Source organism: Oncorhynchus clarkii, chromosome 13 (genome assembly GCF_045791955.1).
Source record: "Oncorhynchus clarkii lewisi isolate Uvic-CL-2024 chromosome 13, UVic_Ocla_1.0, whole genome shotgun sequence".
In the NCBI taxonomy this organism is placed as follows: domain Eukaryota; kingdom Metazoa; phylum Chordata; class Actinopteri; order Salmoniformes; family Salmonidae; genus Oncorhynchus; species Oncorhynchus clarkii.
Window position 1 is genome coordinate 15,182,974 of NC_092159.1, and position 27,802 is coordinate 15,210,775.

Sequence of the window (27,802 nt, forward strand, 5' to 3'; positions counted from 1 at the left end):
ATGAATTCGACAATCTACTAGCAAATCCTTTTTAATCCTTGTCATACAAAGATATATAATGAAGAAAAAGTATAGATAAAACGTATCGGTGCTCATCGGCCATTGGGCATAAACATTACACCACAAGTTGGAAATCGTAAATTCAACAATGAGTGGTTTGGAAGGAATCAGTGACAGTGGCTGTGGGGTCCCAAATCTGGGATTTTCCTAATTTAAAATGATAAACGTTCAACATGGTCAATGCTGTCAATGAAGTGTGATTTGTGCCGTGCTCAAAACAACTGTTAACTCGTAACTGCGAAAACATGACTTCAGTGAGTTCAAGACAACTGGGAAGTCGGGAATAAACAAGCTCCGACTGGGAAAATAAGTTTTGAATGGTCATCCAACTTGGAATTGTAAATCTGGCCTCTTTCTAGAGCTACGACCTGAAGATCAATGATGTCATCATATTTCGACTGTGTTTTTTTCAGAGTTTCCAGATGTTTTGAAAGCACCATAAATCCAGAGAATGCCAAATTTTGATAGCAAAATTTGCCCACAAAGGACCCCCACACCACCTTCCTGTTCAAGTGAGCACAGCACAACAAGGTGAGTCCAAAAATGTATTGTATGCTGCTGTTAGTAGCCAATGTGCCTCACCCTAATAATGTGGTCTATTTACCCCTCTTAATTTTGCCTACTGTTCTGACTTGGTGGTGCACATGTAGCCTATAGCCTGTTTTAGAGAAAGATTTTAGAGAATATTGTAAGAGCTTTCATTGTGTGTTTATATGCCCCCTTTATTTATTCTATGGTTCTGACTTGGTGTACATGGAGAACACTGTAAGAACGGCCCATGTTCTGAATTCTGTCGCTGTACATTTCAAAAGTGCTTAGAAAATGGTTATATTGACTACGTCCGTCCTAGCTCGCTCATTAATGTCTTAATCGAAATCACGGATTGCCTTTTATCCACTTGTCGTCCCCTTATGCCACAGTTTGTACATCTCAATTGTCATTAAAAACCATATTTGTTTAATAGCAGCTATGTTTTTTTAAGTCAGTAAATGAAGCTGAATTAACTGTTTCGCTGCCAGACAAGGCTCCGCTGATAGCCAGGTGTAGCAGTGGTAAGGTGTTGGGACTGCTGTTGGGACAGCTTTATGTAGGCCCTAACAGTTTGTGGGAACCGTTTGTCATCGTTATAGTACAGTTAATGTATTGTTTAGTGTTGTGTTGTGGCTTTGCTGGCATGCATCCCACTTTATTTATTTTTGCCACACCAAGATTTACATGCTAAAATTGCCACTGCAAAAGGGCCATCAAAAGGAACATAAAACTCGACATCACAATCAGGATCTGGCTAAAAATATTTCAATCAGTTATAGAACCCATTGCCCTCTATGGTTGTGTGGTCTGGGGTCCACTCAGCAACCAATAATTCACAAAATGGAACAAACACCCCAAAATATACTTTGTGTACAACGGAAAACCCCAAACAATGCATGCAGAGTATTAGGACTATACCCACCAGAAAAGAGCTGTTCAACTATACGACCACCTAAAAGGAAACAATGTTGACACGTTCCACCACAAAGCTCTCACCTGCAGAGAGACAAACCTAAAGAAAAGTCTCCTCAGCCAGCTGGCTCTGTTCACAAACATAAAACGACCCAACAGAGCTTCAGGACAGCAACACAATTACTTGACACACTGGAAATAATCAACCAATAAACAGAGAAAATTGGAACGCTATCTGTCCCTAAACAGAGAGTAAACAGTGGCAGAATACAGGACACCACTGTGACTGACCCAAAATTAAGAAAATTCTTGACTATGTACGTACAGACAGTGAGCATAGCCTTGCTATTGATAGAGGTCGCCGTAGGCAGACATCTCTCTCTCTCTCTCTCTCTCTCTCTCTCTCTCTCTCTCTCTCTCTCTCTCTCTCTCTCTCTCTCTCTCTCTCTCTCTCTCTCTCTCAGAGAGAGAGGACAGGCTATGTGCTCACTGCCCACAAAATGAGGTGGAAACTAAGCTGCACTTCCTAACCTTCCAAATGAATGACCACATTAGACATACACATTTCCCACAGACCCACAAAGAATTTGAAAACAATCAAACATTGATAAACTCCCATATTTGGTAGGTGAAATACTGCAGTGTGCATTCATAGCAACACGATTTGTGGCCCATTGCCTTGAGAAAAGGGCAACCAGTGGAGCACAAACAACATTGTAAATACCACCAATTTCATATTTATCTTCCCCTACTATTCGTACTACAATTATTTTGCACATTGCTAAAACACTGTACATAGCTGATAATATAACACTTGAAAAGTCTTTATCTTTTTTAAAACCTTTTTCAGTGCAATATTTACTGTTAAATTCAAATAGTTTTTTGTTGATGTTGTTTTGTATCTTCTCACTTTTGTTTATTGTTTATTTCACGTGTTTTGGCAATGTAAACACATGTTTCCCATGCCAATAAAGCCCCTTTCAATTGATTTAAGAGAGAGAGAGATCCTACCTCGGCAACCGTGTAGGCCGGGTGACATAGCAATTAGAGGCTATTGTGGTCAGCCCTAACAACCCTATCCTTGCTTTCAGGGGTGTCATGTGGATGAACTATGCCAAGATTCGTCTAACATAACATACCATGAATAATGAATGAGGTTACACTTATATTTAGTTTCCTGGCCTTTGAATGCTTGGAAGTAATCATGTTTGCCTAATTAATCATTTCTGCATAGTGCATTTTATGTTGTTGTTCATTTGCATTGACAACTGTAATCATTATACACACATTTCATTCAGCAAACCGATCTATTCAAAGTATCGTGTTGAGCTATTTACTTTTTCTATATGAAAATATCCCAATCGCACATGTTGTTCACCAAACAAACACATTTAGGCGTATGTCATTAAATTCTGATTAATGCCACATAGCCTAATATCAGTGGCGTAAAGTACTTCAGTAGAAATACTTTAAAGTACTACTTAAGTAGTTTTTGTGGGTATCTGTACTTTACTATTTATATTTTGGACAACTTTTACTTTTACTTCACTACATTCCTAAAGAAAAGTATATAATTTTTACTCCATACATTTTCCCTGACACCCAAAAGTACTCAATACATTAGCAGGACAGGAAAATTGTTAAATTCACACACTTATCAAGAGAACATCCCAGGTCATCCCTACTGCCTCTGATCTGGAGGACTCCTCAACACAAATGCTTTGTTTGTAAACTATTGCCTAAGTGTTCGAGTGTTCCCCTGGCTATCCATAAATTTAATAAACAAGAACATCGTGCTGTCTGGTTTGCTTACTGTAGGGAATTTGAAACGATTTATACTTTTACTTTTGATACGTATATGTTTGCAATTACATGTACTTTTGATACTTAAGTATATTTATAACCAAATACTTTTAGAATTTACTCAAGTAGTATTTTACTGGGTGACTTTCACTTTTACTTAAGTAATTTTCTATTAAAGATATCATTACTTTTACTCAAGTATGACAATTGTGTACTTTTTCCACCACTGCCTAATATAAAGCCTACATTTCACTTCTCAATATGTTTAATTGAAAACGTTCAACAAATATGTTTTTTGTTTTGTTTTTTAACAAATATGTGTATGGTTATGGTAAATAAACCCTATAATTGCATAATACTTTTAATATTACACTCCTATACAGTTGTGGTCTCTTCGGGCTTGGTTTAAGATACAGTATTTTGAACCTAGTCTTCAGAAGCACATGGCCATTTGGCCATTTGTCACCTGTACCTATTTTTTTTTTATAACCTAGTGGTGCATTCACGACAATTGGGAACTCTGAAATATACGAGGTCAAATAATGACGTCAGTGATCTTCAAGTCGGCCCTCTAGGCCGAGTTGGAATTCCGAGTTGGATGACCGTTCAAAATAATATTTCCCAGTCGGAGCTCGTTTTTTCCGAGTTTCCAGTTTTCTTGACCCCACTGAAGTCGGAGATTTACGAATTCCCAGTTGCCAGTTGTTTTGAAGGCGGCAAATGACGAACATATGTAACGAATTGACAAATCAAAAAATTCCGAGTAGCATTTGAACGCGGCATTTATATACTCACAGCCAATGAGATGGGAAGGAAGTGTGCCAACGCCCCTCGGTCAGATGGCTATACATTAGCGCCATTTTGAGTGTGGCATTCTTCACTTTTGGAAAAAAGTCCAAAAAGAAAAATCAATGTCAAAAAGTATTTAACCCACACATAACTTTATTAATCATTACACTCTAAATAGTTTTATAATGAAAATATATATGCATTTGTTTTTATGCTTTAATTCAAGGTTAACAAAATCAAAGTTTCATAACGCACTCTGTTGCATAATCTTCTACATCACAGGTGTCGTGTCTATTGGCTTGACTCGCTTCTGATGAAAAGCTGTCTTCACGCAGCCATTTGACGTCACATTGCCGCGATTACAAAACAACCCGCATTGCACGAGATAAGGCCATCATCATTCGACGTTATCAGATCATCGAAAATAATTATCAGACAAGAACAGGTACAGTAATGATACTATGTTGTGCATGAAGTTGCTCACTGCAATGTTACATTGTTGCGGAGGAAGACTTGTTTTTACTGCTACTGTTCAGAACGGTTTTTTAAACCTGGTGTTCAAAATGTGTTATACAGTGTTTTGTAACAGGCTTGTGTAATGAAGGACAGCTACCATAAACCTGGTGTTCAACATGTGTTATACAGTGTTTTGTAACAGGCTTGTGTAATGAAGGACAGCTACCATAATACATGACATTTCTTATCTTATTCGTTGAAATAGAGCTATGGAGGAACACCAGGAAAATGATATTAAAAAAAAGAATCTGTACCATAGGATTTTTTTCCTTTTGATTATAACTGCCATTATTGGTACAGTATCTTACAGTATTGTCACTGAAATGCTTCAAATGTGACTTTTGACCATCACATTGTTTTAAATGTCATACATTTTTCTCGAAATAAATAATTCACTTGATAATATGATAATATCATGTTTTGTAAATGTATAATCTTTACTCTCCTTAGTGTACCATTAAATGTGTCCTGTGTTGTGATTTCTTTCAGACTGTGTACCATGGCTCTCAGAGGTGCTGTGACTCGTTTGCTCTCCAACGCTAGGAAACGTGCTGCAGTCTCAGCCTCCCGGGCACAGGGCACAGCAGCAGCTTCACCAGCCCAAAACGGTGAGTTTACATGTGAGCAACAAATAACATAGAATGGGATTGTAATTAAAGTGACATTTTTAAGTGTCTAGAATGTATTGCTGCTTTTGTGTTGGTCTCGGTTGATGACTTATTGTGCGGTTGACTCTTTCAGAAGCCGAAGTGGTCGCCAAGAAGCCAGTAAAAGCACGTAAGTCATTTATACAAGTTAAACTCGTAAAGCTACAGTATTGGACAAACCGCATCTTGTGTACATTACCAATGTATTACATATGTAAACTTAACCGCTAGATGCCACTGGCTACACATACAGACATGGTGTATTATATTATGAAACGTGGTGGTGGACAGTATGACATCACCATGTTTGTGTCACCTCATGTTCTAATTCCCATGGCCCTCTACAGCCAAGGTGCAGTTTAACTGGCGTGACGCCCTGGAGCTGGACGGCCTGCTGACAGAGGAGGAGGTGATGATCAGAGACTCTTTCAGGACCTACTGCCAGGAGAAACTAATGCCACGCATCATCATGGCCAACAGACACGAACGTAAGCACTGGCACAGTGTGTAAGCACAGGCACAGGCTGAGGCATGGTCATGGCCAACAGACACAAACGTAAGCACTGGCACAGTGTGTAAGCACAGACATAGGCTGAGGCATGGTCATGGCCAACAGACACGAACGTAAGCACTGGCACAGTGTGTAAGCACAGACACAGGCTGAGGCATGGTCATGGCCAACAGACACGAACGTAAGCACTGGCACAGTGTGTAAGCACAGACATAGGCTGAGGCATGGTCATGGCCAACAGACACGAACGTAAGCACTGGCACAGTGTGTAAGCACAGACATAGGCTGAGGCATGGTCATGGCCAACAGACACGAACGTAAGCACTGGCACAGTGTGTAAGCACAGACATAGGCTGAGGCATGGTCATGGCCAACAGACACAAATGTAAACACAGGCTGAGGTGCTATTCCTGGAGAGAAGACTTCTCATGTCACACAATGAACTATTTATTCATGCTCACTTTTTGTTTGTTTATTCCCCCCCCCCAGATTTCCACCGTGAGATTGTCTCAGAGATGGGAGAGCTGGGTGTCTTGGGGCCAACCATCCAAGGTAAATAACACATGAAACATGCATCATCCTGTTATTGATGTGTTCATACTCAATCTTCATGCTCAACTCGATTAGTCCACGAACTGTCCATCTTCCTCAACTTTGTCTCTTCCTCACCCAGGTTATGGTTGTGCCGGAACCAGCTACGTGGCCTACGGGCTCATTGCCAGGGAGGTGGAGAGGGTGGACAGTGGCTACCGCTCAGTCATGAGTGTCCAGTCCTCACTGGTCATGCACCCCATCAACGCCTACGGCACAGAGGAACAGAAGGAGAAGTGGCTACCCAGGCTAGGTAAGCAATAACTACTATATATTCCATAGTAAAATGACACATAGTATAGAAACTAGAGCTGGGCGATATGGAAAAAAATCCATATCCTGATAAATTGACTGAAGTATCACAATAACAAATACATTCATAACTTTTTTACATTACCCTTAAAACTACTACTTCTTTAGATGTTGTTGCTATCGATTGAAGAAAGGAAAAACCCGCACTCACTCAGCTATCAATTGTCCCATTAGCAATAGCCCATATTAGCAGACTTACTTCATTTCCAACTTCACATTCCTCTAGTAAAGGATTCTTATCGTTATTATCGATATCAATGTCCTCAATAAATGGTTGGTTCGGTCAGTATCAATAATTTTCGGTTTAGAAACTGTGTTGGGTTTCAGTTCATAAGTATGTAGAAAAATAGCATAGATGAACAAACAACAAGTGTTTATACATAGTTAATATTGGCACATAGACAAAAGTCTAAGTTGTTGTACAAAGTAAATGTGGTGCGAAAGTGAGAATGAAACTAATGCAGACTGAAGCAGAGCTCATATTCCAGTTAGATAAAGCCTCTTCGTAATCCCATCTCTCTCTGTAATGCTGCAGCTCGTGGGGAGATCTTGGGCTGTTTCGGCCTGACTGAGCCCAACCACGGCAGTGACCCCGCGGGCATGGAGACCAAGGCCAAGTACAACCCCTCCAGTAGCACCTTCACCATCAGCGGAGCCAAGACATGGTAAGGTTCTTCTAACCTGGGTACCAGTCTATCTATCTGACCAGTCGGCATGTATGTCTGACTGGGGAGGTTCTAGTCTGGGTTAACATACGTTTCTGCTTTAGTTCACTTCTTTGAAAGATAAGGCTAGGTAGGTAGAGTAGTTATGAGTCAACTATAAAATGTCCCAATGAGGAGACATATCCCTTCAGTTATATGGCTGCTGAAAAAGGCAGGTGTAACAAACAGTACTTCCACAATGTTTGTTGTCTCCACTGTGGGAACTTTAGGTGGCATGACATGAAGGTTAGATGTACGTGTGACCGTCTCATTATGGAAAGAACGTTATGAGAGGGACCTCATGCACAGCTTCATGCATAGCCATTCATATATAGATGCAGTAACCTTACACCAGTTGTTGGCAAAGCCCACGCCAGGCTGTTGGCACTGTTACGTCTCTATATATGTTTCGTAATGCAAGCAGTAACCCCATTGCCCTTGTATTAAAACTCAGGGCCATAATTATGAGCTCTTCTAGTTGGCCCTTTAGCTTTTCCCTGCCTGTCCCCCTCCACCATATTATATACGCTTACCCTCATATATGCTGTAGTTGAACCTATAATACCCTAACTCTCACTATGGGTAACTGACTTAGCGTATTCTCTCCCCTATTCCCCAGGATCACCAACTCACCCGTGGCAGACATCGCGGTGGTCTGGGCCAAGTGTGAGGATGGCAGGATCAGAGGCTTCATCCTGGAGCGTGGCATGAAGGGCCTGGCAACGCCTAAGATCGAGGGCAAGTTCTCTCTGCGGGCGTCGGCCACGGGCATGATCCTGATGGACGAGGTGGAGGTGCCCCAAGAGAATATGTTGCCCAACGTCTCTGGACTGGCTGTGAGTAAGCCTAACTGTTGGACTCAAACACATAATGCTGTTTAGAAATACTGTAAATAAAATGATGTACTATAGGAACAATTCTGACTGAATCAAAGTTACTGGCCGAGATACTGTATGTTTAGAGAACTCTTGAGATGGGATCTAGAAAACAAAATCAGTTCTCTAAAGATGAAGAAAAGGTGCTCTGTTAAAATATAATACTGTATATGTCTCATTTCTGGTCAGGGTCCCTTCGGCTGCCTGAATAACGCCCGCTACGGTATCGCCTGGGGAGCTCTAGGTGCTGCCGAGTTCTGCTTCCACGCTGCCCGCCAGTACACACTGGACAGGTAAACACCTCTCTCCCTACTCATTATGTCATCAACTCTATTCATTCAGAGCACTTTTTGGTATGAACGGATGAAGTAGCTTGTTCAGGAAGACGTTAGCTTAGTAGTAAAGAGTATTGAAGGGAGTCAAGCTGCCATCCTGACTCTTCTTACAGCATTTTAGGACCCTAATCTATGTCGCTGACATCTGATTCGTTCTCTTTTGTTTTGGTCCATTCAGGATCCAGTTTGGCGTGCCCCTGGCCAGGAACCAGCTGATGCAGAAGAAGATGGCTGACATGCTGACAGAGATCACCATCGGCCTGCAGTCCTGTCTGGCCCTAGGCAGACTCATCGACGACAAGAAGTGAGTGGAGTCCCCACTGAGTGAGCGAAATGTTTGCTTTTGGATGTGAGGAGAGACTGCAGTGTGTGTTTATGCATTGGTCTGTGTACTAGTTTCATTTTGAATATGTGAAGAGAGACTATCTCTGTGTGTGTACTGTATGTGTCCATCTTTCTTCATTATATTAAACACCGACCTCTATCCTGTGTGTCTTCCCTCCCTCAGAGCGGCCCCTGAGATGATCTCCATGCTGAAGAGGAACAGCTGTGGGAAGTCCCTGGACATCGCCAGGCAGGCCCGAGACATGTTGGGAGGCAACGGCATCGCAGACGAGTACCACATTATCAGACACGTCATGAACCTGGAGGCCGTCAACACATACGAAGGTGAGGAGAAGATTGATTGAATATGGTATTTAAAGGATGGAAAGGTTGGATAAGAGAACAGGTGATTGGAACATGAGCCGAAAGTAGTCTGGCTTGGAGAGGGACAATGAGACTGGATGACCAACAGAGGTCAGTAGTGTACAAATTAAGTGTTACGGTTACTTGTTGGTTTTGTGGTATAATTCTCAGTCAGTGGAGGCTGCTGAGGGAAGGACGGGTCATAATAATGTCTGGAACAGAGTCAATGGAATGGTATCAACCACATGGAAACCATGTCTTTGATATACCATTCCACTTATTCAGCTCCAGCCATTACCACGAGCCTGTCCTCCTCAATTAAGATGCCACCAACCTCCTGTGCTCTCAGTATGTATGTATTATATAGCCCTACAATATCTAATGTAATTTAAATAAAAAAGTTTACCCTCACTTGCACATTTCTCTTATCAAATAATCTACCCACAATGCCGTTGTGTTTGCTTGTTCTTCTAGGTACCCATGACATCCATGCCTTGATCCTGGGCCGAGCCATCACTGGACTGCAGTCATTCACTGTTGAGAAGTAAACTCTCCTCCTTGTCCTCCTATTACAACGGACTGAATAACAGACTTAAAGTAGACTGGGAAAGCCTTGAGCTGCCCATCTATCTGCCTTCTGAGAAGTAATCACTGAGGGTGTTGTGCCTGACTGCTGATGGACTTCCATCCCCAAGTGCCTCTGTTTGGTGAGAGAATATTAAAGTACAAGTCAACCTGAAAGAAACACTGGGTCCAAATATGAGACGGTTTTGTTTTGCTTATGTACCTGTACTCAATCAATCGACGATTGAAATACAATGTCAGCTTGAATGTTGATACAGTAGCTTCAGTCTCCTACTACGAAGGGATGTCACAATGGCATGTAGCATGTTGATAAGGGATCTGTATCGATTAGAAAGAGATGTTATGGAATAAGTTCACTTAATGGGTGAGAGGTTGTACAGTATGTATGTGTATCTTTAGAGATTTGTTCACAACTGGTCTATTTGATTTATTTCTAGGTGAAAGAAATAAACTGTACATAAAGCATATTTTGAAATTATGAATTGTATAATTTCGTAATTGTGATACCGACGGCTGACTTAAATCAGTGCCCTGTTTGAGGACAGAGAATATCCCAATTCAATGATCTGCCATATCGAAATAGTCATAGGATTAGGGACTCATTTGCAAATGATTTTTTTTCTCATTATTTCACATTATCTGGTCAAAAAAGCCATTGACACACAATCACACTAACTGAAATGACAAAGAAGCGAGCCTTGGCTTTGTAACAACACACTCAGGTTTATTAACCAAAACAGCACTTACAAAAGCACCAGACTTAAAACTACAGAGCAGGTATATTTAATCAGCTAGTTAACGCTTGAACCAGCACCGTTATACTATAACCAACCACTGCACGGGGCTGGCACAGTACAGTGGGGTCATCAATGGCTTTCCAAAGGCTGTCAAACTACATTTAGAAAAAAGGGTTCCAAAAGGGTTCTTCGGCTGTCCCCACAGGAGAACCCTTTTTGGTTTCAGGTAGAACCCTCTGTGTAAAGGGTTCTTTATGGAACCCAAAAGGGTACTACATGGAACTAAAAGGATACTACCTGGAACCAAGAAGGGTTCTCCTATGGGGACAGGCAAAGAACCCCTTTGGAACCCTTTATTTCTAAGAGTGTAGTCACTCAGTACTCCGGTGCAGAGTCAGGCCCCTGTTGAGTCCTGCCAGGGCCTGGGAGACGGTGTGGAGCTCAGTGTTGAGCTTACTGCAGCTCTCCAGCACCAGAGTCAGCTCCTGGAGCGTGGCCTGCATGGCATGGCTGTTTTCCTCATAGACAGTGTACATGTGCTCCTTCATCTGCCCGCAGATCTCACCCACCTGATGGAGAGCATTGACATGGAATAGTATGTAGAGTACGCTATAATGAAACTGTTGGACACTCTATGACAATGTAGTACAACACAACGGCCTACAAATATAACATAATATAACACTCATTTATACATTTGTGAAATTTAGTTACTTGAAGTAAATACACATTGGGAAAGTACATTTTGAATTGTTGAGCAACTGGTGTGATAACTATGCCCTATGTACATAGTCCTTGAACACTGGTCACTTTAATGATGTTTACATACTGTTTTACCCACTTCATATGTATATACTGTATTCTAGTCAAGGCTTTTACTATATAATTACTGCTGTACACACCTTTTCTATTCATATACTGTCCATAATGCCTATACACACCATCACATACATATATATTTATATTCTGGACTCTGACATTGCTCGTTCTAATATTTGTATATTTCTTAATTCCTTTTTTATTTTTGGGATTTGCGTGTATTGTTTTGTATTGTTAGGTATTACTACACTGTTGGAGCTAGGCACATATGCATTTTGCTACACTCGCAATAACATCTGCTAAATATGTGTACACGACCAATAAAATGTGGTTTGATAAACCGTGATGTTGGCAGTTAGCTACATACCTTTTCCACTAGCTTGTCCTGAAAGTTGTCCATAATCGTCTGGTCCATGGTGCGGCTGTCGTTTATCTTCCCAACCAGGTCCTGGACCTTCTTGCCAATGTCATCTATCCTGGAACTTAAAGCAAGAAAGTACATTTAGTTCATTCATCTTAAATCAACATTAACGCATTGGTTGACTTTCCACAGATGACGGGACTTTCCTTTGAGTTTCTTCCTTTACTATATGTCCCCAAACCGCGCAATAAATGAGCTGAAACGGAGACCGGAGTAGGACAAACAAATCAAGAGTCTTGACTAGGGACTTAAATACCTTATCTGGTGTTCCTGACTCTCATCCGTGCTCATGGTCATGGATGAAGATCTCTCCCTGGTCGAGTCGTGGTCAGTGCCAAGACCTTCATCAGGGTCCACCTGGGGGCAGGAGACATTCATCTGCAATCACAAGAACATACAGCGGAACTATTAGAATCAACGATGTAAATCCGATTTAACTACTGTAACTAGATATATAATGTCAGAAAGGTCAATCAATAGCTGTACCTGGGTCGTCTCATGTCTGGGTTTAGGAGTTGATTGTGAGGTGGAAGGCAGCTTGTCAAAGAAAAAGGCATCCATTTGCAGATCTTCAGATTACATATGAGAAGTAAATGTGAATGTTCAGACTTTCGCCTTATATCTGGAGGTACAATGGCAATGCACTTCGCGTGACAGGACAGTGGGGGTCGCTGTTTCAGCTAACGTTAACTAACTGTTAGGTAGGTAACGTTAGTGGGTGGATAAGAAATGAACAGGAAACATTTGACTAAATGCACTGGAATGAAAAACGACGAACCCTATAGAAGACAGCTATTTGAAAAGTATGCTTCTACAGGTAACATTACTTAGTTGGCTAGCTTACGTTATTGCATTTTGTCTTGTACTGCCGTTACATTAATTAAAACCTGTAGCTCGCTTACAGCAACGATGCGACTTGTTTACAAGCTAACGTTAGCTAGCTAGTTTTGGTACTATATCCTGGCTTGCAAGCTAGTTAATAATGGTACGACCTTGTTACAATTCTCTGAGTATAATGTTTCAAAAATAGCTAGCTACTTACTACAAGCGTCGTGTAAGAATAATAAGCCTATGATTTTGAGATGGAATGTCAAATTGCGCGCCTGTTTGTTTCCCGGGAAAATAGCTACCTAACATTAGCCTCGAGCGCTAGTGGGGCAATATTGAGAGCCTTTCAGGGTCAGCTTTTTATTTTGAGGGAATAACATTTGATTTGAGTTAACACAACCACAGTCGGACATTATACAATTCTGCTGATTGTTAATATAGGTTACCTATAAGTAAAATTCTGTAGTGAATGAAGTAAAACATTTCCTGTTTTACTTCTGAATAGAGTACCATAGTATGAGACCTAATTCCCATAAAACCTGGCAGAAATTGTTTTTCCACCATACATTTTTTCCATAGGGGATTTTAGAAACACTTAAAATAAGGGCTGTGTTTTGTGTAGGCTTAAATATTTTTGTTATTTGTTTAAGTTTAACCTATTTAACTAAGCAAGTCAGTTTAGAACAAATTCTTATTTAAAATGACGACCTATCCCGGACAACACTGTGCAAATTGTGTACCACCCTATGGGACTATAGAATGTATCACATCTATATGTGATACAGCCTGGATTCGAACCAGGGACTATAGTGAAACCTCTTGCACTGAGATGCAGTGCCTTAATCTGCTGTGTCACTCGGGCTTACCCAGGCATGATGTTTTCATAGCCAAGTAAATCTCTCTAGGACAAGGTGACTACTATTACAACTTTCCAGAGTAAGTTGAAAGCTGGACTGAGTTCCCCCCTGCCGAGCCCGCTCCCCACAGTTTGGGAACCGCTGGTCTAGTGGACTCCACTCCATAGGGAAGGAAGTTTATGTTGATTCCACCAATGGATTGGTGCAGAGACCAGGCTTTGTGGAATTTAGTTCAGACTACATTGATATGCCCCAAGGTCAATATAAAAAATATATATATATTATGAACTTATGTTTGTCCTCTGTAGTTGCATGCCTGTCTTTGTTTGGTGAAATCCATATTTTTTCAATAAATGTTAATCAAGTAAATACTGTTTGCTCATTGCTGCTAAGATGACAACTCAGCAAAAAATGCACGTGCCAATTGAATCTCAACAAGGAAACAAATCGGTGGTGGTATTTGATTAACGTTTATTGGAAAAGTATGGATTTCAGCAAACAAAGAAATACACACAACTACAGAGGACAAACATAGGTACAAGGTAGTCATTTCATATTATATATATTTTTTTTAAGTATTCACCTTGGGGGAATCAATGTAGTCGCAGCTAGATTCCACAAAGCTTGGTTTCTGCTCCACTCCGTGGGTGGAGTCATCAGAAACTTTTTTCACAATGGAGTGGAGTTTAGTCTGCTATCCATTGTCATGTGTTGCTGATAACTCAGAGGGTGACTTCCAGAGAGTGATGAGGGGATGAGTAAACTCATCAACTTCGAGACAGAATCGTGACTTGAATGATGCAATTCATGTTCCACTTATAAATAATGAAATGAGCATGAAACTCAAATGAACAAATCCCCCCTGTCGTTTTACAAGATATAACCCTTGGAAATAGTTAATCATTTAATTTGGGAGGTATTTCATCTTTTACATGTGAAATATAGAAATATGACAGTCAAATGCACAAGGCATATAATTAGGCACACCTCTCAATTTTTGTGTGAAATTACGCAAACTCAAAAATACTGCGTTGCCTTATGGGATTCCACTTCGTTCTGGTCGAAGTGGTTGTTGGAGGGTCTAATTTAGAGCTGGGCGAAATATGGATAAAAATCCATATTGCAAAAAATTGCCTAAATTGATTCGATAACAATACATAGAACAATAAGTTTATAATGATGTGCAGCACAGTTTTTTTTAAAATCATCCTTTAAACTACTACTAGTTTGATGGTTGTAGCCATTGTCCCATTTACAATCACACATTAACAAACATATTTAATTTCAAACTTCACATTTTAGTATAGGCTACTTATCATTATGAACGTTATCAGCAAAATAGCTGCGATAAGTTATCGGTATGGTCGGTGTTCGGTTTATCGTTCCAGCTCTAGTCTAATTAGTCCCTTCCGTACTCCCTACATAATTTTCACTCCCTCAGCTTTGAGGGACACTTGTGCATATGGTGGAGGCGTGTGTGAACGCAAATGGAGGCCCGAGGGGCATGGGGAAGGGGGTGATTTGGGATTCGATCATTACCTTTGTGCTAAGGAAGGAATCAAATTTTGCCAATTCTGATTTTGTAGCTGTGGAATCTAGTGGAAACCTTTTATCATCTGCATACAGGCTTGAAAATCACTGCACCATCTTAAGCACCGCCTTCAGTGAATAATAAATGACGAAAACCCAAAAGCAGGAACTACTGCTGCTCGTAATCACAATTCTACGTGAGCCTTGACAGATTCTCACCGTTTCATTTGTCTACGAGAGATTATCTGATTGTCAACCGACACTACCTTCTTTTGCATTGACTTCTGTTCTGATCCTCTGGTTTGATCATGGGGGAGTGGATTAGGGGGCGGGACTACCCGAGGTTTCTTGTTCTCTCACAGTAATCCGCCAATCCTGTCTCGGTGAGCTATTCTCTCATCACTGTTACCAGAGGGTACTGCCAGAGCGCCTTCAGCACCCTGGACAGTGACCTACGCTAGATCAAGCTCTCCTGCTAAGGAACCTCCCCTGCTTGCTCACCTAGGCAACACTGGAACACTTTTTCAAAGGGTTATGTGTGATCACATATCCCAATATGATCGAACATAAAATAACAGGTGGTTGTGAAGACATGATCAAAGTTGAGGATTTTGGTGGACAGCATTCACTTTACAATTGAATAACTGGAATTCCAAGGTGAGCGTTTGATGTTTTTCCCCAGCCTATTTGTGTTTAGAGGTGGTACTTGAAATCAGTCTCTATCAATGACTCATTTTCTTTTCATGATATTGAGTGAATAATATGCCACACATTTGCTTTTGTGTCCATTTGTTGAAATTAATACACAGTCAGTTAATGTACTTCTTATTCTGTGAATTTAAGTCTGCATGCAGCATTGACTCATTGAAAGGCTTGGATAAGAGAATCCTACAACCTCGGGACATTGTGGAGTAACTTTGTGGACGTTGTGAAGGAACTCATCGCAGAAAACATCCTGCATTACAAAGCAGTGGATCACCGCCAACATGGACGTCGTGAAAAGTTTGAACTTAACAGACAAAGCAGGACATTTGATCAAAATCCTTATTAATGATGAGGATATTCTCTATAAGGAATATAAGCCTCCTCCTAGGGACATTATCCAGCTGCCTAAATCCATGCTATATCTGCTGATGGCAGCTGTCGTGGTGGTGGCTGTGGCTTACGCTATCGTCGGTCACCTCATCAAGGACCTGGCCCTGGACATAGCAGGTAGTTGCAGGGGGGGGACTTTAAGGACAAGGGATGTTACTTGAGATTGGGATTAACCTAACGGGCTACCTGCGCTCAGTACTCAGTACTATATTGATCAGAGTTTTAAAGAAAATCAAGGACCTGGCCCTAGAAATAGCTGATAGTTAATCTCTTGGGGGGGGATTTAAGGACAAGGAATGTTACTCAAGATTGTGATTAGCTTAACAGGTAACCTGCACATACTGTGATAGTGTTCGAGTTCAAAGTTCCAGTACTATGTTGATCAGACTTTTAAGTAGAAAGAACATACTGTATGTCGTGTACACTGGAGTGTATCAATCTATTGATGGATAATTGTACATTTGAGATATGTTTTAGCCTATTAGGTTTCTGACTGTACAGCAGTTGAAAGGGGGTTACCTAGAGGATAAGGAATGAGATTCAGACTAACATGTTGACTGCACACATCAGCACTGTAGGCTAGAGTGGAGTATTAATAGATCATTGCAATTGCAGAATTTCTTAGAGAAGATACTTTGGACCCATTGACTTTATGTTAGCAGGTCTCTGGGAAACGATTTTGACTTAAAGCAAATGTAATGCTTTTGTGGGAGAATCTACTGTATAGGAGGGATTGTGTAATACCGGCCCCCATTCGTTTCTATCCTACTAATCACAGAGAGCCGCGGATAGCCTATGCTCCTTGAGGCATGATCGGCCTAAGTAGGTACAAAGTAGGCCCTAAATCACACCATCCACCTCTCTCTATCCACAGACTGCCTGCTGAAGACAATTTGTACCCATTGAGTTTCTATTGTTTATCAGGCCTCTGTGAAAGATTTGGATGTGATAATAGCCTACATTTTATGAACTGGAGAAACCTAGGAGAAAGGAGTCATATCTCTAACCTCCATTCATTTCTATGCTACTAATCACACCATCTATCCCCACTTCTCTCTCTCCACACAGACTGCCTGCTGGGTCCCGTGGAGCCTGATCCCCTGAAGGATGGTGACCTGAAGCCCTGCGGTCCTTCCCACATGCCCCCCATCATGACCAACTCCCACCACAACGCCTTCCACGTCTGGGACACAGACAACATCATCATCCCCATGACCCCCATCGAGGGGAGCCCTCTGGCCAGCCCGCTGCTGAATGTCATAACCCACATACCCTCCTTCTTCCCGCACTCGCTCAGCGTCAACAGCCCTGCGTTGAGCCATTCCCTACATGGCCGAGAGATGAGAGAGTCGGACGCCTAAGGCCGACCACTGGAGGCAGGTAGCCAAGCGGTATGAGCTTTGGGCCAGTAACCGAAATGTCGCTAGTAATGGCCAACTCTGGCCTTGACCCCATTCTCAGAGGGTGTCTCAGGGAAAGTGGGATATGCAAAATCACATTTTCCAATTCACACACTTGTACATGTGCGAATTAGGACAAATATTAGCACCCACCCACAAGATACGGTGAAATAGCCACAGAGAGAGCAAGAGGCCTAGGGACAACCCATGGGATGATGCAATAAGTACTTTATCAAAGGTGACCCACCTGCTCTAAAGATGGAGGATTGTTTAGCATAAGTGTCTTGTCTAAAATCATCTGAAGCCATTCAAGGCACGGTGCAATAACACTCATTTTAATGGTTCTTTTGAGGACAGTAGGCTTACAGTCAGAAAGGTACATTTTAATCCAGTACTGGTAAACCATATTTAGTTAGCTATTCCATTAGTGGTTATTCTGGTGTTCATCTTAATTTGATTAATATGGCTCATGTCATTTCCAGTACCAAACCTGTAGCATTCTAGCAGATCTCTATGCTGTACCAATCCTGTAGCATGCTAGCAGATCCCCGTAGACTTCCAGTCATTGCGCTAACGCTTGTTAGCATTGGCTTGTGAAACTACCTCTAACTTCCTTCATACTCTTACTGGACACAGACATAAAAGTGGTATCCACAAGTTCATCTAACTCGGGGGAAGTAGATAAAGGGCCTCATTGCCAAAATCCCAAAGTATAACCGTACCAAACTTCCTTGTTTAGCCTCAACATATTCCATCCCAAAATGTCAGAGGAACAAAAGAAAGACTTTTGAATGTTTTGGGCACATCATTGTGTATTCACCAGGTGAAAAGAAAATCACGGGACATCGTAGGACTGCACACAATCGATTGACGGTTTCATGACCCTTTTGTAATTTCACCAACTTGGTTGGAGAGTTACAGATATCGGCCAAGCTTAATGTATATGGATGGACCTTTTCTGGAGTTGGCCCAAGTGGACATATTCTTCACATCTTTCCTATCAAGGAAACCCCAGTTGAACAGGCAGGGATACTGCCTCACTTGGCCAGGTTTCCCTTGGCAAAGAGGTCTTCTGACTAACAAAAGTTAACAAAAGGTGAAACTAAAGGGGGTTCTGATTTAAAACCAAAGTTGGTGGGAGCAGTGCAATGATGGAAACGGAGTGATGGAAGCGTTACCTATCATCCCTCTTTAAAGCCTGAAGGGATAGCTTCAGATTGACTGGCTGTTGTGTATTAATGGCCATGGGACAAGGAGAGGGATGCCGGACTTCCCCTGTGAACTGTCCATCGGATTTGTGCCAAGTCACCACACTTCCTTCCTCTCTTTGACACCAACAGACTAGTGACTTTTCCTCCTCGAGCATTTAAACATTAAAACTACCAATAAACACAGAAAAACGGCCACATCTGAGTATTTTATAATGAATCTGTTCAGTAGGCCTATATATCTATTGTCTATATCTATCTATATCTGTTATTTCTTTACCCGTATGGGTGTCAAAGGCAGCTGGTGGCATCTTCATTGGGGAGAACGGTCTCATAACCATGTCTAGAACAGAATGAATGGAATGGTATCAACCACATGATTTCCATGTGTTTGTTACCATTACATTGACTCCATTCCAGCCATTATTATGAGCACTCCTCCCCTCACCAGCCTCCTGTGGTCAAACGTTATGGTAAAGTGAGTGTGGGTTAGCCATTCAAAACTTTCAACTTAAAGAGGACTTTGTGTAAATATATGTTCGTGCGAATATGGTATTAGATTTGTTCTGTTTGATAACACCTGATACTAAGGTTATTTCCAGGCTTCAGCAGGATTAGATTAGTTGATTTACTAATTAACTAGTAGGGTTGAATTAATTCAGTTAGTAGGGGTGAGGTTAGGTTAAGGTGAGTCTGTGTGATTCCCATACAGGTGGCCTGGGAAGATGTTCGTGATAGGCCTATCTAAACAGTATTTTAAGTGGAAACACACTACCTTATGCAAACAAATATTAGAGGGTAATCACACAGTAGTAGAATTAAAGTACAATGTAGTATATTTCAATCCTGTTGCTTCCTGTGGCTAGTTATGTTCCATAATTTATGTAGTTCTCCAGAAAGGCATAGTGTTACACAACTTAAAACAAACAATTATTATTTAAGCTGGATGTTACCTGATATTGCATGTAGGATTTGATACTGTTATGCTATTTTATAGCTTTTATCGTCAAGCTTGATGCCAACTGCGCTCATCCATCTGTGCGGGTCTTTCAAGTGCCTGTCTTCCTTTATTGAGAGAGCAGAAGAGGGGGATTAAAGAGTAAAGATTACACACACAGCTTAGCCCTCTATAATACAGACTCCTTTTATTACTTTTCAGCCAGGGAATTAGAGGCTCAGAGAGCAGTTTAATCTGAGGCAGAAGCTCAGAACCTCACAGACAGCTGTTATAGAATGATCTTATCAGGACTGCAGCTTAGTGTACCAACGGGAAATGAGATGTATTGTCACGTTAGTCTTGATGGATCCATCCACAGTGTTCTTCCATCTCAACCATTGACTGAACTCTGGCATAGTCTGCCATCCTAACTGAGCTTCTGGAGAGGAAGGTAACTAACTGTTCAGGGATGTGACCATGAGACCAATGGTGATTAAAACAGCTGTTTCCTTCCTCTCTGGCAGCTCAGTTAGGATGGCAGAACGTCACACTATTACTATGGAGACAGAACAGAAGTTAATTTCATCCCCAGTTTTGGAGGACAAAGCTCAATCTCATATAGGTTAAACCTATCAAACTGTTAGTGTTACTGTCAATTGGACTATAAGCCTTGACTCAGCTGTTTGACCATGACCAGATGATATGAACCTACACTGTACACATTTTAATAGGAAACTATATATGAGAGAATGTGTGTAAATTGACAAGAAATATCAAAGACGACACCTATAGGACCTGTTGGGGTGGTGAGGTATATCACATTGTCTTGGGCAGTCAGCACATGCCTGAAGCTACCTGCCGTATTAAGAGCAGATCAAGGCCTAATAAAAATCAAAAGCCCAGCAGTGACACTGTTTAGACACGTTGGTGTTGGGAATAGGTATCGCCCCACACCGCTAAAGAGGGCTTAATGCAGGACTAATGAGGACTCCGCAAAGGTCGTTCTGACTCAGACTAACTGGGACACCGCTGGAGTCCCACTTGAATGTTCTAGAACCTATTCTAGAATTTTTATGTCAAATTTCTAGAATGTCAATGTGCAAGAGACAGTCTTACTGGATTTTTAACCACTCATAAACGTGTTTATACAAGGAAAATTAATGTTAAACTTGGTTATCCAGTAAAGATCAGGCCCGGATGTCAGTCCACAGTGGGAGAATAGGCCTGCTAGGTAGAGATACAGTATAACCAAGTGCGGCAGAGGACATTTTGGGATAATCCTAAAACGAATTGGAGATTGGAACATGTGACGAGTGGATTACCGATCCCTGCAGTTTGGGACATTGTAGTGACTGGCAGGTTTGGTCAAACTGGAAGATTCACATTTTTCTACACCTGTGATGGTGCATGGAAAATCATGCTGTGATTTAACTATTGTAGTGACTGCCAAATTCTAGAAAAAGCACAGCTGGTTTGGGGGAACATTGTGTTTAAACAAGTGGTCTTTGACATCCTCAGCTATATGAGTAATGAAAAGTCTTCATAATGTTGCAGTTAACATAATACTGGAAGAGATAAAGTTTCATGGCGTTGTAGTAAACATGCTACAGTATCTAATAATGTAAACATGCTACTGTATCTAATAATGTAAACATGCTACAGTATCTAAGAATGTAAACATGCTACTGTATCTAATGTAAACATGCTACAGTACCTAATAATGTAAACATGCTACAGTACCTAAATAGTGTAAACTTGCTAAAGTACCTAATAATGTAAACATGCTACAGTGTTTAACAATATAAGGGGCGTCAGGTAACCTAGTGGTTAGAGCTTTGAACTAGTAACCGAAAGGTTTCAAGACGGAATTCCACGAGCTGACACGGTAAAAATCTGTCATTCTGCACCTGAACAAGACAGTTAACCCACTGTTCCTAACCCATCATTGAAAATAATCATTTGTTCTGAACTGACTTGCCTAGTTAAATAAAGGTACAAAAAACATGCTACAGTATCTAATAGTGTTTCACAAGGGCTACAAAGTCAGGTTGAAAAACATTGAATTAATGTATCTATTCATTAACATTACATTAACAATTCAGACATCTCGATATCGTCTCAGATTAGTCGAAACAGAATGTTGTAACAAACCCTACCCATGACCCTCAAAGGGTCATCACTCAACTCTTGTTTAGTTTTTCAACTTGACTGCTGAAATGCAAAACATTTTGGGACTGAATCAACAGTGGACTAATGAAAAACATACCAAAATATCATTTTGGAGTGGAATTCCACTTTAAGGTTTTGACCCCATGCTAAGAGGACCTGGTTCCATGGTGTGACTGACTCGGCCATCTGGCTACATGACCTGTTCTCGGTAAGTCTCTGGCCCTATCCCGTTCTGTCCCTGTCCTGCTCTCAGGTCCACTAAGCTCAGCTCCCTACTGTACCTGCCAATACCGTGACGATTGCAACCGGATGATCCAGGCCTGCCTGGCTACTCCACAATTGGCTTATATTTAACCTCGAACCATTTTTATTTTCTAGTGTACTTCATGATTTGCATGCATACATTGGTAAATAACAAATGGATTGTGCAATGTGGACAAGGATAATAAGTTAAGGTATTGTAGGCTACCTCACACTAACCCACTCAACATGCATTGACATCAACCTAGGACAATACACACTGTACAATACTGTTACGGTGTGTTTGAGTTCAATCCTATTGGTGGGTCTTGACGGTGCGCAGACCTCTCTTCACCAATGGACAAAAGTGCATGGTCAGCAGCACAACCAGACAAATGTTGTTTGAAAAGAAGTGGAGCAACCGTCAATCTGTCCAACTATCTAAGACCAATTTGATCACGACGTTTGGACTTACATGAACACCCTTCAGTTATTACAGTCATCAACCCTTGTCAGAACCTGGCCTTTTTGAGTCAATTAATTTAGGACACTGGCAAACGCGTTCTGATTCTTAACTGCAGTGCAGTGAAATAGCCTAGTCGCCAGAGGGCAGCATGTACAAGGATAAATAGATGATTTGGTCCTTCAATGCCAATGTAATGGGCTAATGCAGAGACCCAATGATCAATATAACAAAAGCCTTGAAAGATTTAACAGATTGGCATCAAACTACAGGAAAACAAATCCAAAAGGTTATTTATTCTTTAAATGAACATAAAAATAAATCGTACAACATCCTTTCCTTATTTATTAAAATACATTATTCTCCTTCATGCTACATTCAGGGAAACTCATAATGCCAAAGTTGTTTTCTAAAAACTCAACCTGAACTCATCCATCCACCAAACATGAGCTATAATACCTGCCCGTCTGTATCCACACCTCAGTCATCTATCCTATTGTACATGGTCAATATCTAGCCCTTACGAAGGACTACATCTGAGTGAACTGCTAAAGTAAAAGTATTGTAAAATAAATCAATGTAGTTCTTAATTTAAGGGCTCGGTCATATATATACACACAGGTCAATTGTGACCGTCTATTTCGTCATCTCTTCCACTAGGGCTAATCCTTGTCGTCGCTGCCATTTTGGTCATCGTCGATGTCCCTGCGTGGCAAGACAGTGCGGTACAGAGACGTCCCTTTAGCCTGGATGAAGGTGAGGGTCATCTTGTTCTTGGTTACCTTCAATACAATACAACTTTATTGATCCCCCCCCTCCGGGAACGGCAAATGTACGTCTGAAATGGCACCCTATTCCCCATGTAGTGCACTATTGATCAGAGACTATTGAGAATAGGCTGCCATGTGATACATCCAAAGTCAGTCTACAAGTATCAAAACCACAAACAGTGTACAGATACGACAATTCATTAAAACAGTAGAATGGACAATTCTATTTATGACTGACCTCTCCGTGGACAAAGCCTCCCAGGGTAGAGGCCTGGCCTGTAAAAAACTTGAGGGTGTCTTTGGGGACATGGTGCCAGTGACGCGTGTCTGGGTCCAGGAAGTTACCGGCACCGCTCACAACATAGCCCACACCAGACTCCTTCAGGTACTGAGGAAAGAATAGGGAGGGGGGTGTCAGTCAGGGTCATGTTTGGAAGAGCGCAAACATTTTAAAACAGAGCCACTACCTGAAAATAATTTTTAATTGTGTTGAACATTTTTCTACAGTTTGCCATTCCGAACAATACCATGATGCAACTTAAAAACCGCTTAAGTATTCACCCCTTTTTTTCAATTTTCACCTAAAATGACATACCCAAACCTAACTACTTGTAGCTCAGGCCCTGAAGCAAGGATATGCATATTCGTGGTACCATTTGAAAGGAAACACTTTGAAGTTTGTGGAAATGTGAAAGGAATCTAGAAGACTATAACACAATAGATCTGGTAAAAGATAATACAAAGATAAAAAATAAGTTATTTTGTATTTTTTTGTACCTTCATCTTTGAAATGCAAAAGGCCATAATGTATTATTCCAGCCCAGGTGCAATTTAGATGTGTCACTAGATGGCAGCAGTGTCTGTGAAACGTTTTAGACTGATCCAATGAACCATTGCATTTCTGTTCAGAATTTTGTATCAAGACTGTCCAAATGTGCCTGATTTCTTTATTAATAACTTTATGTTCAAAATTGTGCACTCTCCTCAAACAGAATGGTATTATTTCACTAATAGCTACTGTAAATTGGTCAGTGCAGTTAGATTAACAAACATTTAAGCTTTCTGCCAATATCAGATATGTCTATGTCCTGGGAAATGATCTTGTTACTTACACCCTCTTGCAAATCGCATTAGCCTACGTTAGCTCAACCGTCCCGTGGAAAGGACACAGATCCTGAGGGAGTTAACATTATCCATCAATAAATCGAGAATGCTAAAGTGACACGCTAAAGTAAACAATCCATCTTCCATATGGCCTTCCTTTATCTAACAGCAACCCTCTGGTTGATAGAATAGTTTAGGAGAAGACTATGCGAAATTAAGTTTCAAAACCTCCGCAAACCTGCAGGTTGTGATCGTGACCACAGAAGTATGCAGTGGCCTTGTGCTTGACCAGAAGGGGGCGTAGTCTCTTCAGGAGGCACTCTGTGGGTCCGTGCTCGGACACTGACCACACCGGGTAGTGACCAGCCACAAGCAGGAAGTCAGCCTTGGACTGGGCCATCCTCTTTTGCAGCCAGGTCAGCTGGTAGGTGGATACAGTAAATTAAGACTTAGTTCTTGATCATTTCCTCTATTACATTGTTTTGGGGATTTCTGATGGAGAATTTGTCAGCAGTTGCAATTAATTAACCATAAGGACAAGAAGAATAACAAGTGTAAAAAGTACATCCAGTTGCAACAATGGTCAGGTTGACAGGGTCGGTGGAACAAAGTCAGTCAATAGAATCTCAAATCTTAAAGTGACTTTAAAAGTTGAAGCCAAAAACATTTTATTTAACAGTGCAGTTGTGTACCTGTCGGTTGGCCTCAATGGTGCTGAGGGGTCCGCGAGGCTTCTCATCATCGTAGTCGTCAGAGTTACCACACAGCATCACTGTATCCAGCATCATGATGCTCAGAGTGCGCTTGGTGTTGGGGATACGGAAGTTCAGCTCGTAGTAGTAGTGAGGGAACCGCCTGAGGGGGGATTGAGGCTCAATGAATGAAGACTGATCAATGAAGGTTAAGATAGAAACAGCTCAGTGAAACGGTCTGCATCCCAAATGACACCCTAATCCCAACAGTGTACTATTTTAGACATTTGGGATGCAGACTAGGGTTATGCAATGAAAAGACTGATTCTGCTGCATGATAAAACATTCATGATTAACAGATACAAAAAACTTTAAAAGGTTTTATGCTGTCAAAGACTTGCATATGGTCTAAGCAAAGAGTGGATAAATGAAGATGTCCCACTCAGGCCGTTTACCATTGAAAAAAAGGATCACAGTTCCGTTCTGCTGAAGGAGTGGCTGTCCCATAGGCACCAATGCATTATCAGCTGGGTCTTGTCTGCTTAGTTCATGAACCAGAAAAGAGGAGCGAGTGAGATGTCTCGCCTCTGTCTCTGGTCTAAGTGTCCGTTTCTTACCATCTGTCAGACTTGCGGCTGTAGTCGATCTGAGCCTTGACGTTGCCCGCGTGGTCGTGGTTTCCAGCCAGGATGTACCAGGGAATGTTGAGAGAGTCAGCCGTGTACACACGCTCAAAGGTATCCTGAGAGGGCAAAGGTCATTTTAGATTGATAAACAAGCGCATTCCGTTTGCAAACCATACACATTTAAAATTCCTCAAGATGTAACACAGACACAGCAACTAACCATTAGGATCAGAAAAACATTCACAGCAAAGAAAGTAAGGCTATTTGATCCATTCTGCCATAGCTGGAGTAACTCTGCTTAACAACTGACCTGGAATCTTGGGGAATCTGCACTGTTCACTCCAGAGTAGTAGAAGTTATCACCCAGGGCAAGAACGAAGTCTGCGCCCATCTGCTCTGCTATCTTGCCCATCTCCCAGGCTGTAGCCTTCTCCACCGGTGTGATGTAGGGAGGGTAGGGCACCCCGCCCCAGTCCCCCAGAGCCAGGAACCGGATGGACGTTTGGTTCTCTGGGGGAGAAACCACCATACATGTAGAATTATAGCCATTTAACAGACACTTTTAACCAAAGAAATGTACAGTTCAAGTGTACAAGGCCCATGCAGGAATCAAACCCATTACATCCTCCAAACGCATAGCGTCTCAAAAAATGTAGTGTATACACACACAACTTACTATAACAGATTGATTTGTAGCCAAATGTGATGCGTCAGTGGAAGTATAACTGAAATAGCAGTGGAGACTGGTGGGAGGAGCTATAGGAGGACGGGCTCATTCTAATGTCTGGAATGGAATCTATGGAACGGAGTCGAACATGGGTTTTCCATATATTTGATACCATTCCATTTATTCCAGTCCAGCCATTACATGAGACCCGTCCTCTTATAGCACCTCCCACCAGCCACCACTGTTCTAAATGTACATACTACTGCTTTGCTCCAGGTCCTGGAAGGCAGTGGGGAGGCAGTGGACCACAGGGAGGGCAGTCAGCAGGAGGGTGAACAGGTGAAGGGCCATCTGAAGGACAAAAACAATTCATGATAACTTGCTTTGGTTTTATTTGACAAAATCCAAGTCCAATGTTAGGAATACAGATGACAAAGCACAAACTACAGATTGAAACTAAAACATGCAAACACTGCCAACTCAGCACAAGCAATAACCTTACATTGCACCAACTAAGCAAGAAAACTACCACAAGTAACCAAGGCTCTCACATCATGTGTTGACAGACTCAATTCTCTATCTTCCCCAGAGTAAGCACCACTTCTTGTAAATCCAAAATGGCTGCTTATTGATTGTTTAGTGAGTTGACCAATCCCAGCTGGGACTCGCTGTTGCCAATCAGAGTTCTAGTACCACTGTGGCAGGGAAGACAGTAATACAGCTTGTCAGAGTTGACAATTCATAGCCGGTTAGGATAATTAGGTTAATGTTAGGGTTAGCTAAAATGCTAACAAATTCAACTTTTGAATCCAATTTGACATAAGCTGTATCCGGTCGAACCATGACCCAGGGAAGGGTCATGACTCGTGATCTCATCTCTCTCATGCCCGTTGCATTAGAAGTGTCAAAGAATTGAATCTACCAGAAGTTTTGTACCTAGCAAATTATTTTAAATAACCTACATCTCACCTACAGAACTACTTCTCCAAAACCTAGATACGGAGCAGTCAACTTTACATGGAGTAAAAACAGAAAATGCAGATCAAAACAAATAGCCAGCCATATTCCTTATGAAAAAATCCTGAAAGTGCTGTTTCTCCTACACTGAAACCCTACAAGTTGATAAGAATGTCATGTAAATACACTCACTGTGATGGTGGTGAGTTGTCCTGAGTGTCCTACTGCAGCTGGGTCAACTCGAGTCAGTCTCCACTCCTCTTTTATCAGCTCCTGTCTGTCTGTCCTGATAGAACCAAGGTAACCCCAGGGCCAGCCCCTCCCAACCCCCAGCCACAACCCCCGCCCCACCCCCAGCCACAACCCCCGCCCCACCCCCAGCCACAACCCCAGGCCAGTCTGTGATCAAACCCAGACCACAACC

At 41.6% G+C, this 27,802-nt stretch overlaps 4 protein-coding genes across 7 annotated transcripts in view; 2 read left to right on the top strand and 2 right to left on the bottom strand.

Moving 5' to 3' along the window:
* Positions 1–27,802, top strand: part of LOC139424506 (myb/SANT-like DNA-binding domain-containing protein 4) — a 1,073,247-nt gene that overhangs the window by 198,395 nt on the left and 847,050 nt on the right. The window lies entirely within an intron of this gene.
* On the top strand, positions 4,354–10,333 carry LOC139424464 (glutaryl-CoA dehydrogenase a). Of its 4 annotated transcripts, none has more exons than XM_071176331.1 (13): positions 4,364–4,540; positions 5,101–5,219; positions 5,353–5,388; positions 5,606–5,746; positions 6,259–6,321; positions 6,443–6,613; positions 7,208–7,337; positions 7,996–8,212; positions 8,441–8,544; positions 8,765–8,890; positions 9,095–9,255; positions 9,559–9,625; positions 9,748–10,333. In XM_071176331.1, exons 2-13 carry the CDS (start codon positions 5,111–5,113, stop codon positions 9,755–9,757), a joined length of 1,335 nt encoding a protein of 444 aa, XP_071032432.1. In that variant the 5' UTR covers positions 4,364–4,540; positions 5,101–5,110; the 3' UTR covers positions 9,758–10,333. The 4 variants fall into 4 exon arrangements, with proteins under 4 accessions (XP_071032433.1, XP_071032432.1, XP_071032431.1 ...); XM_071176330.1 differs by having other exon boundaries at positions 9,559–9,621; XM_071176332.1 differs by lacking the exon at positions 9,559–9,625 and having other exon boundaries at positions 4,354–4,540.
* On the bottom strand, positions 10,967–15,351 carry LOC139423501 (synaptonemal complex central element protein 2-like). Its single transcript, XM_071175111.1, has 5 exons — positions 15,270–15,351; positions 12,322–12,404; positions 12,092–12,213; positions 11,782–11,896; positions 10,967–11,164 (listed from the first exon to the last, which is right to left on the bottom strand). The coding sequence occupies exons 2-5, from the start codon at positions 12,394–12,396 to the stop codon at positions 10,967–10,969; spliced, it is 510 nt and encodes a 169-aa protein (XP_071031212.1). The 5' UTR covers positions 12,397–12,404; positions 15,270–15,351.
* LOC139423783 (acid phosphatase 5a, tartrate resistant) lies at positions 22,844–27,595 on the bottom strand. Its single transcript, XM_071175415.1, has 8 exons — positions 27,571–27,595; positions 26,682–26,772; positions 26,065–26,264; positions 25,746–25,870; positions 25,129–25,291; positions 24,675–24,857; positions 23,571–23,720; positions 22,844–23,344 (listed from the first exon to the last, which is right to left on the bottom strand). Exons 2-8 carry the CDS (start codon positions 26,770–26,772, stop codon positions 23,225–23,227), a joined length of 1,032 nt encoding a protein of 343 aa, XP_071031516.1. The 5' UTR covers positions 27,571–27,595; the 3' UTR covers positions 22,844–23,224.

Coding starts and splice junctions, on each gene's coding strand:
- LOC139424464 (XM_071176330.1), top strand. CDS start 5,111: ATGGCTCTCAGAGGTGCTGTGACTCGTTTGCTCTCCAACGCTAGGAAA. Junction 6,322..6,442: donor CTTGGGGCCAACCATCCAAG/GTAAATAACACA, acceptor TTCCTCACCCAG/GTTATGGTTGTGCCGGAACC. Junction 8,213..8,440: donor CCAACGTCTCTGGACTGGCT/GTGAGTAAGCCT, acceptor ATTTCTGGTCAG/GGTCCCTTCGGCTGCCTGAA.
- LOC139423501 (XM_071175111.1), bottom strand. CDS start 12,396: ATGGATGCCTTTTTCTTTGACAAGCTGCCTTCCACCTCACAATCAACT. Junction 12,214..12,321: donor CCAGACATGAGACGACCCAG/GTACAGCTATTG, acceptor TTGTGATTGCAG/ATGAATGTCTCCTGCCCCCA. Junction 11,165..11,781: donor AGGACAAGCTAGTGGAAAAG/GTATGTAGCTAA, acceptor GCTCTCCATCAG/GTGGGTGAGATCTGCGGGCA.
- LOC139423783 (XM_071175415.1), bottom strand. CDS start 26,772: ATGGCCCTTCACCTGTTCACCCTCCTGCTGACTGCCCTCCCTGTGGTC. Junction 26,265..26,681: donor GGACCTGGAGCAAAGCAGTA/GTATGTACATTT, acceptor TTTCTCCCCCAG/AGAACCAAACGTCCATCCGG. Junction 23,345..23,570: donor GAGGCTTTGTCCACGGAGAG/GTCAGTCATAAA, acceptor ATTGTATTGAAG/GTAACCAAGAACAAGATGAC.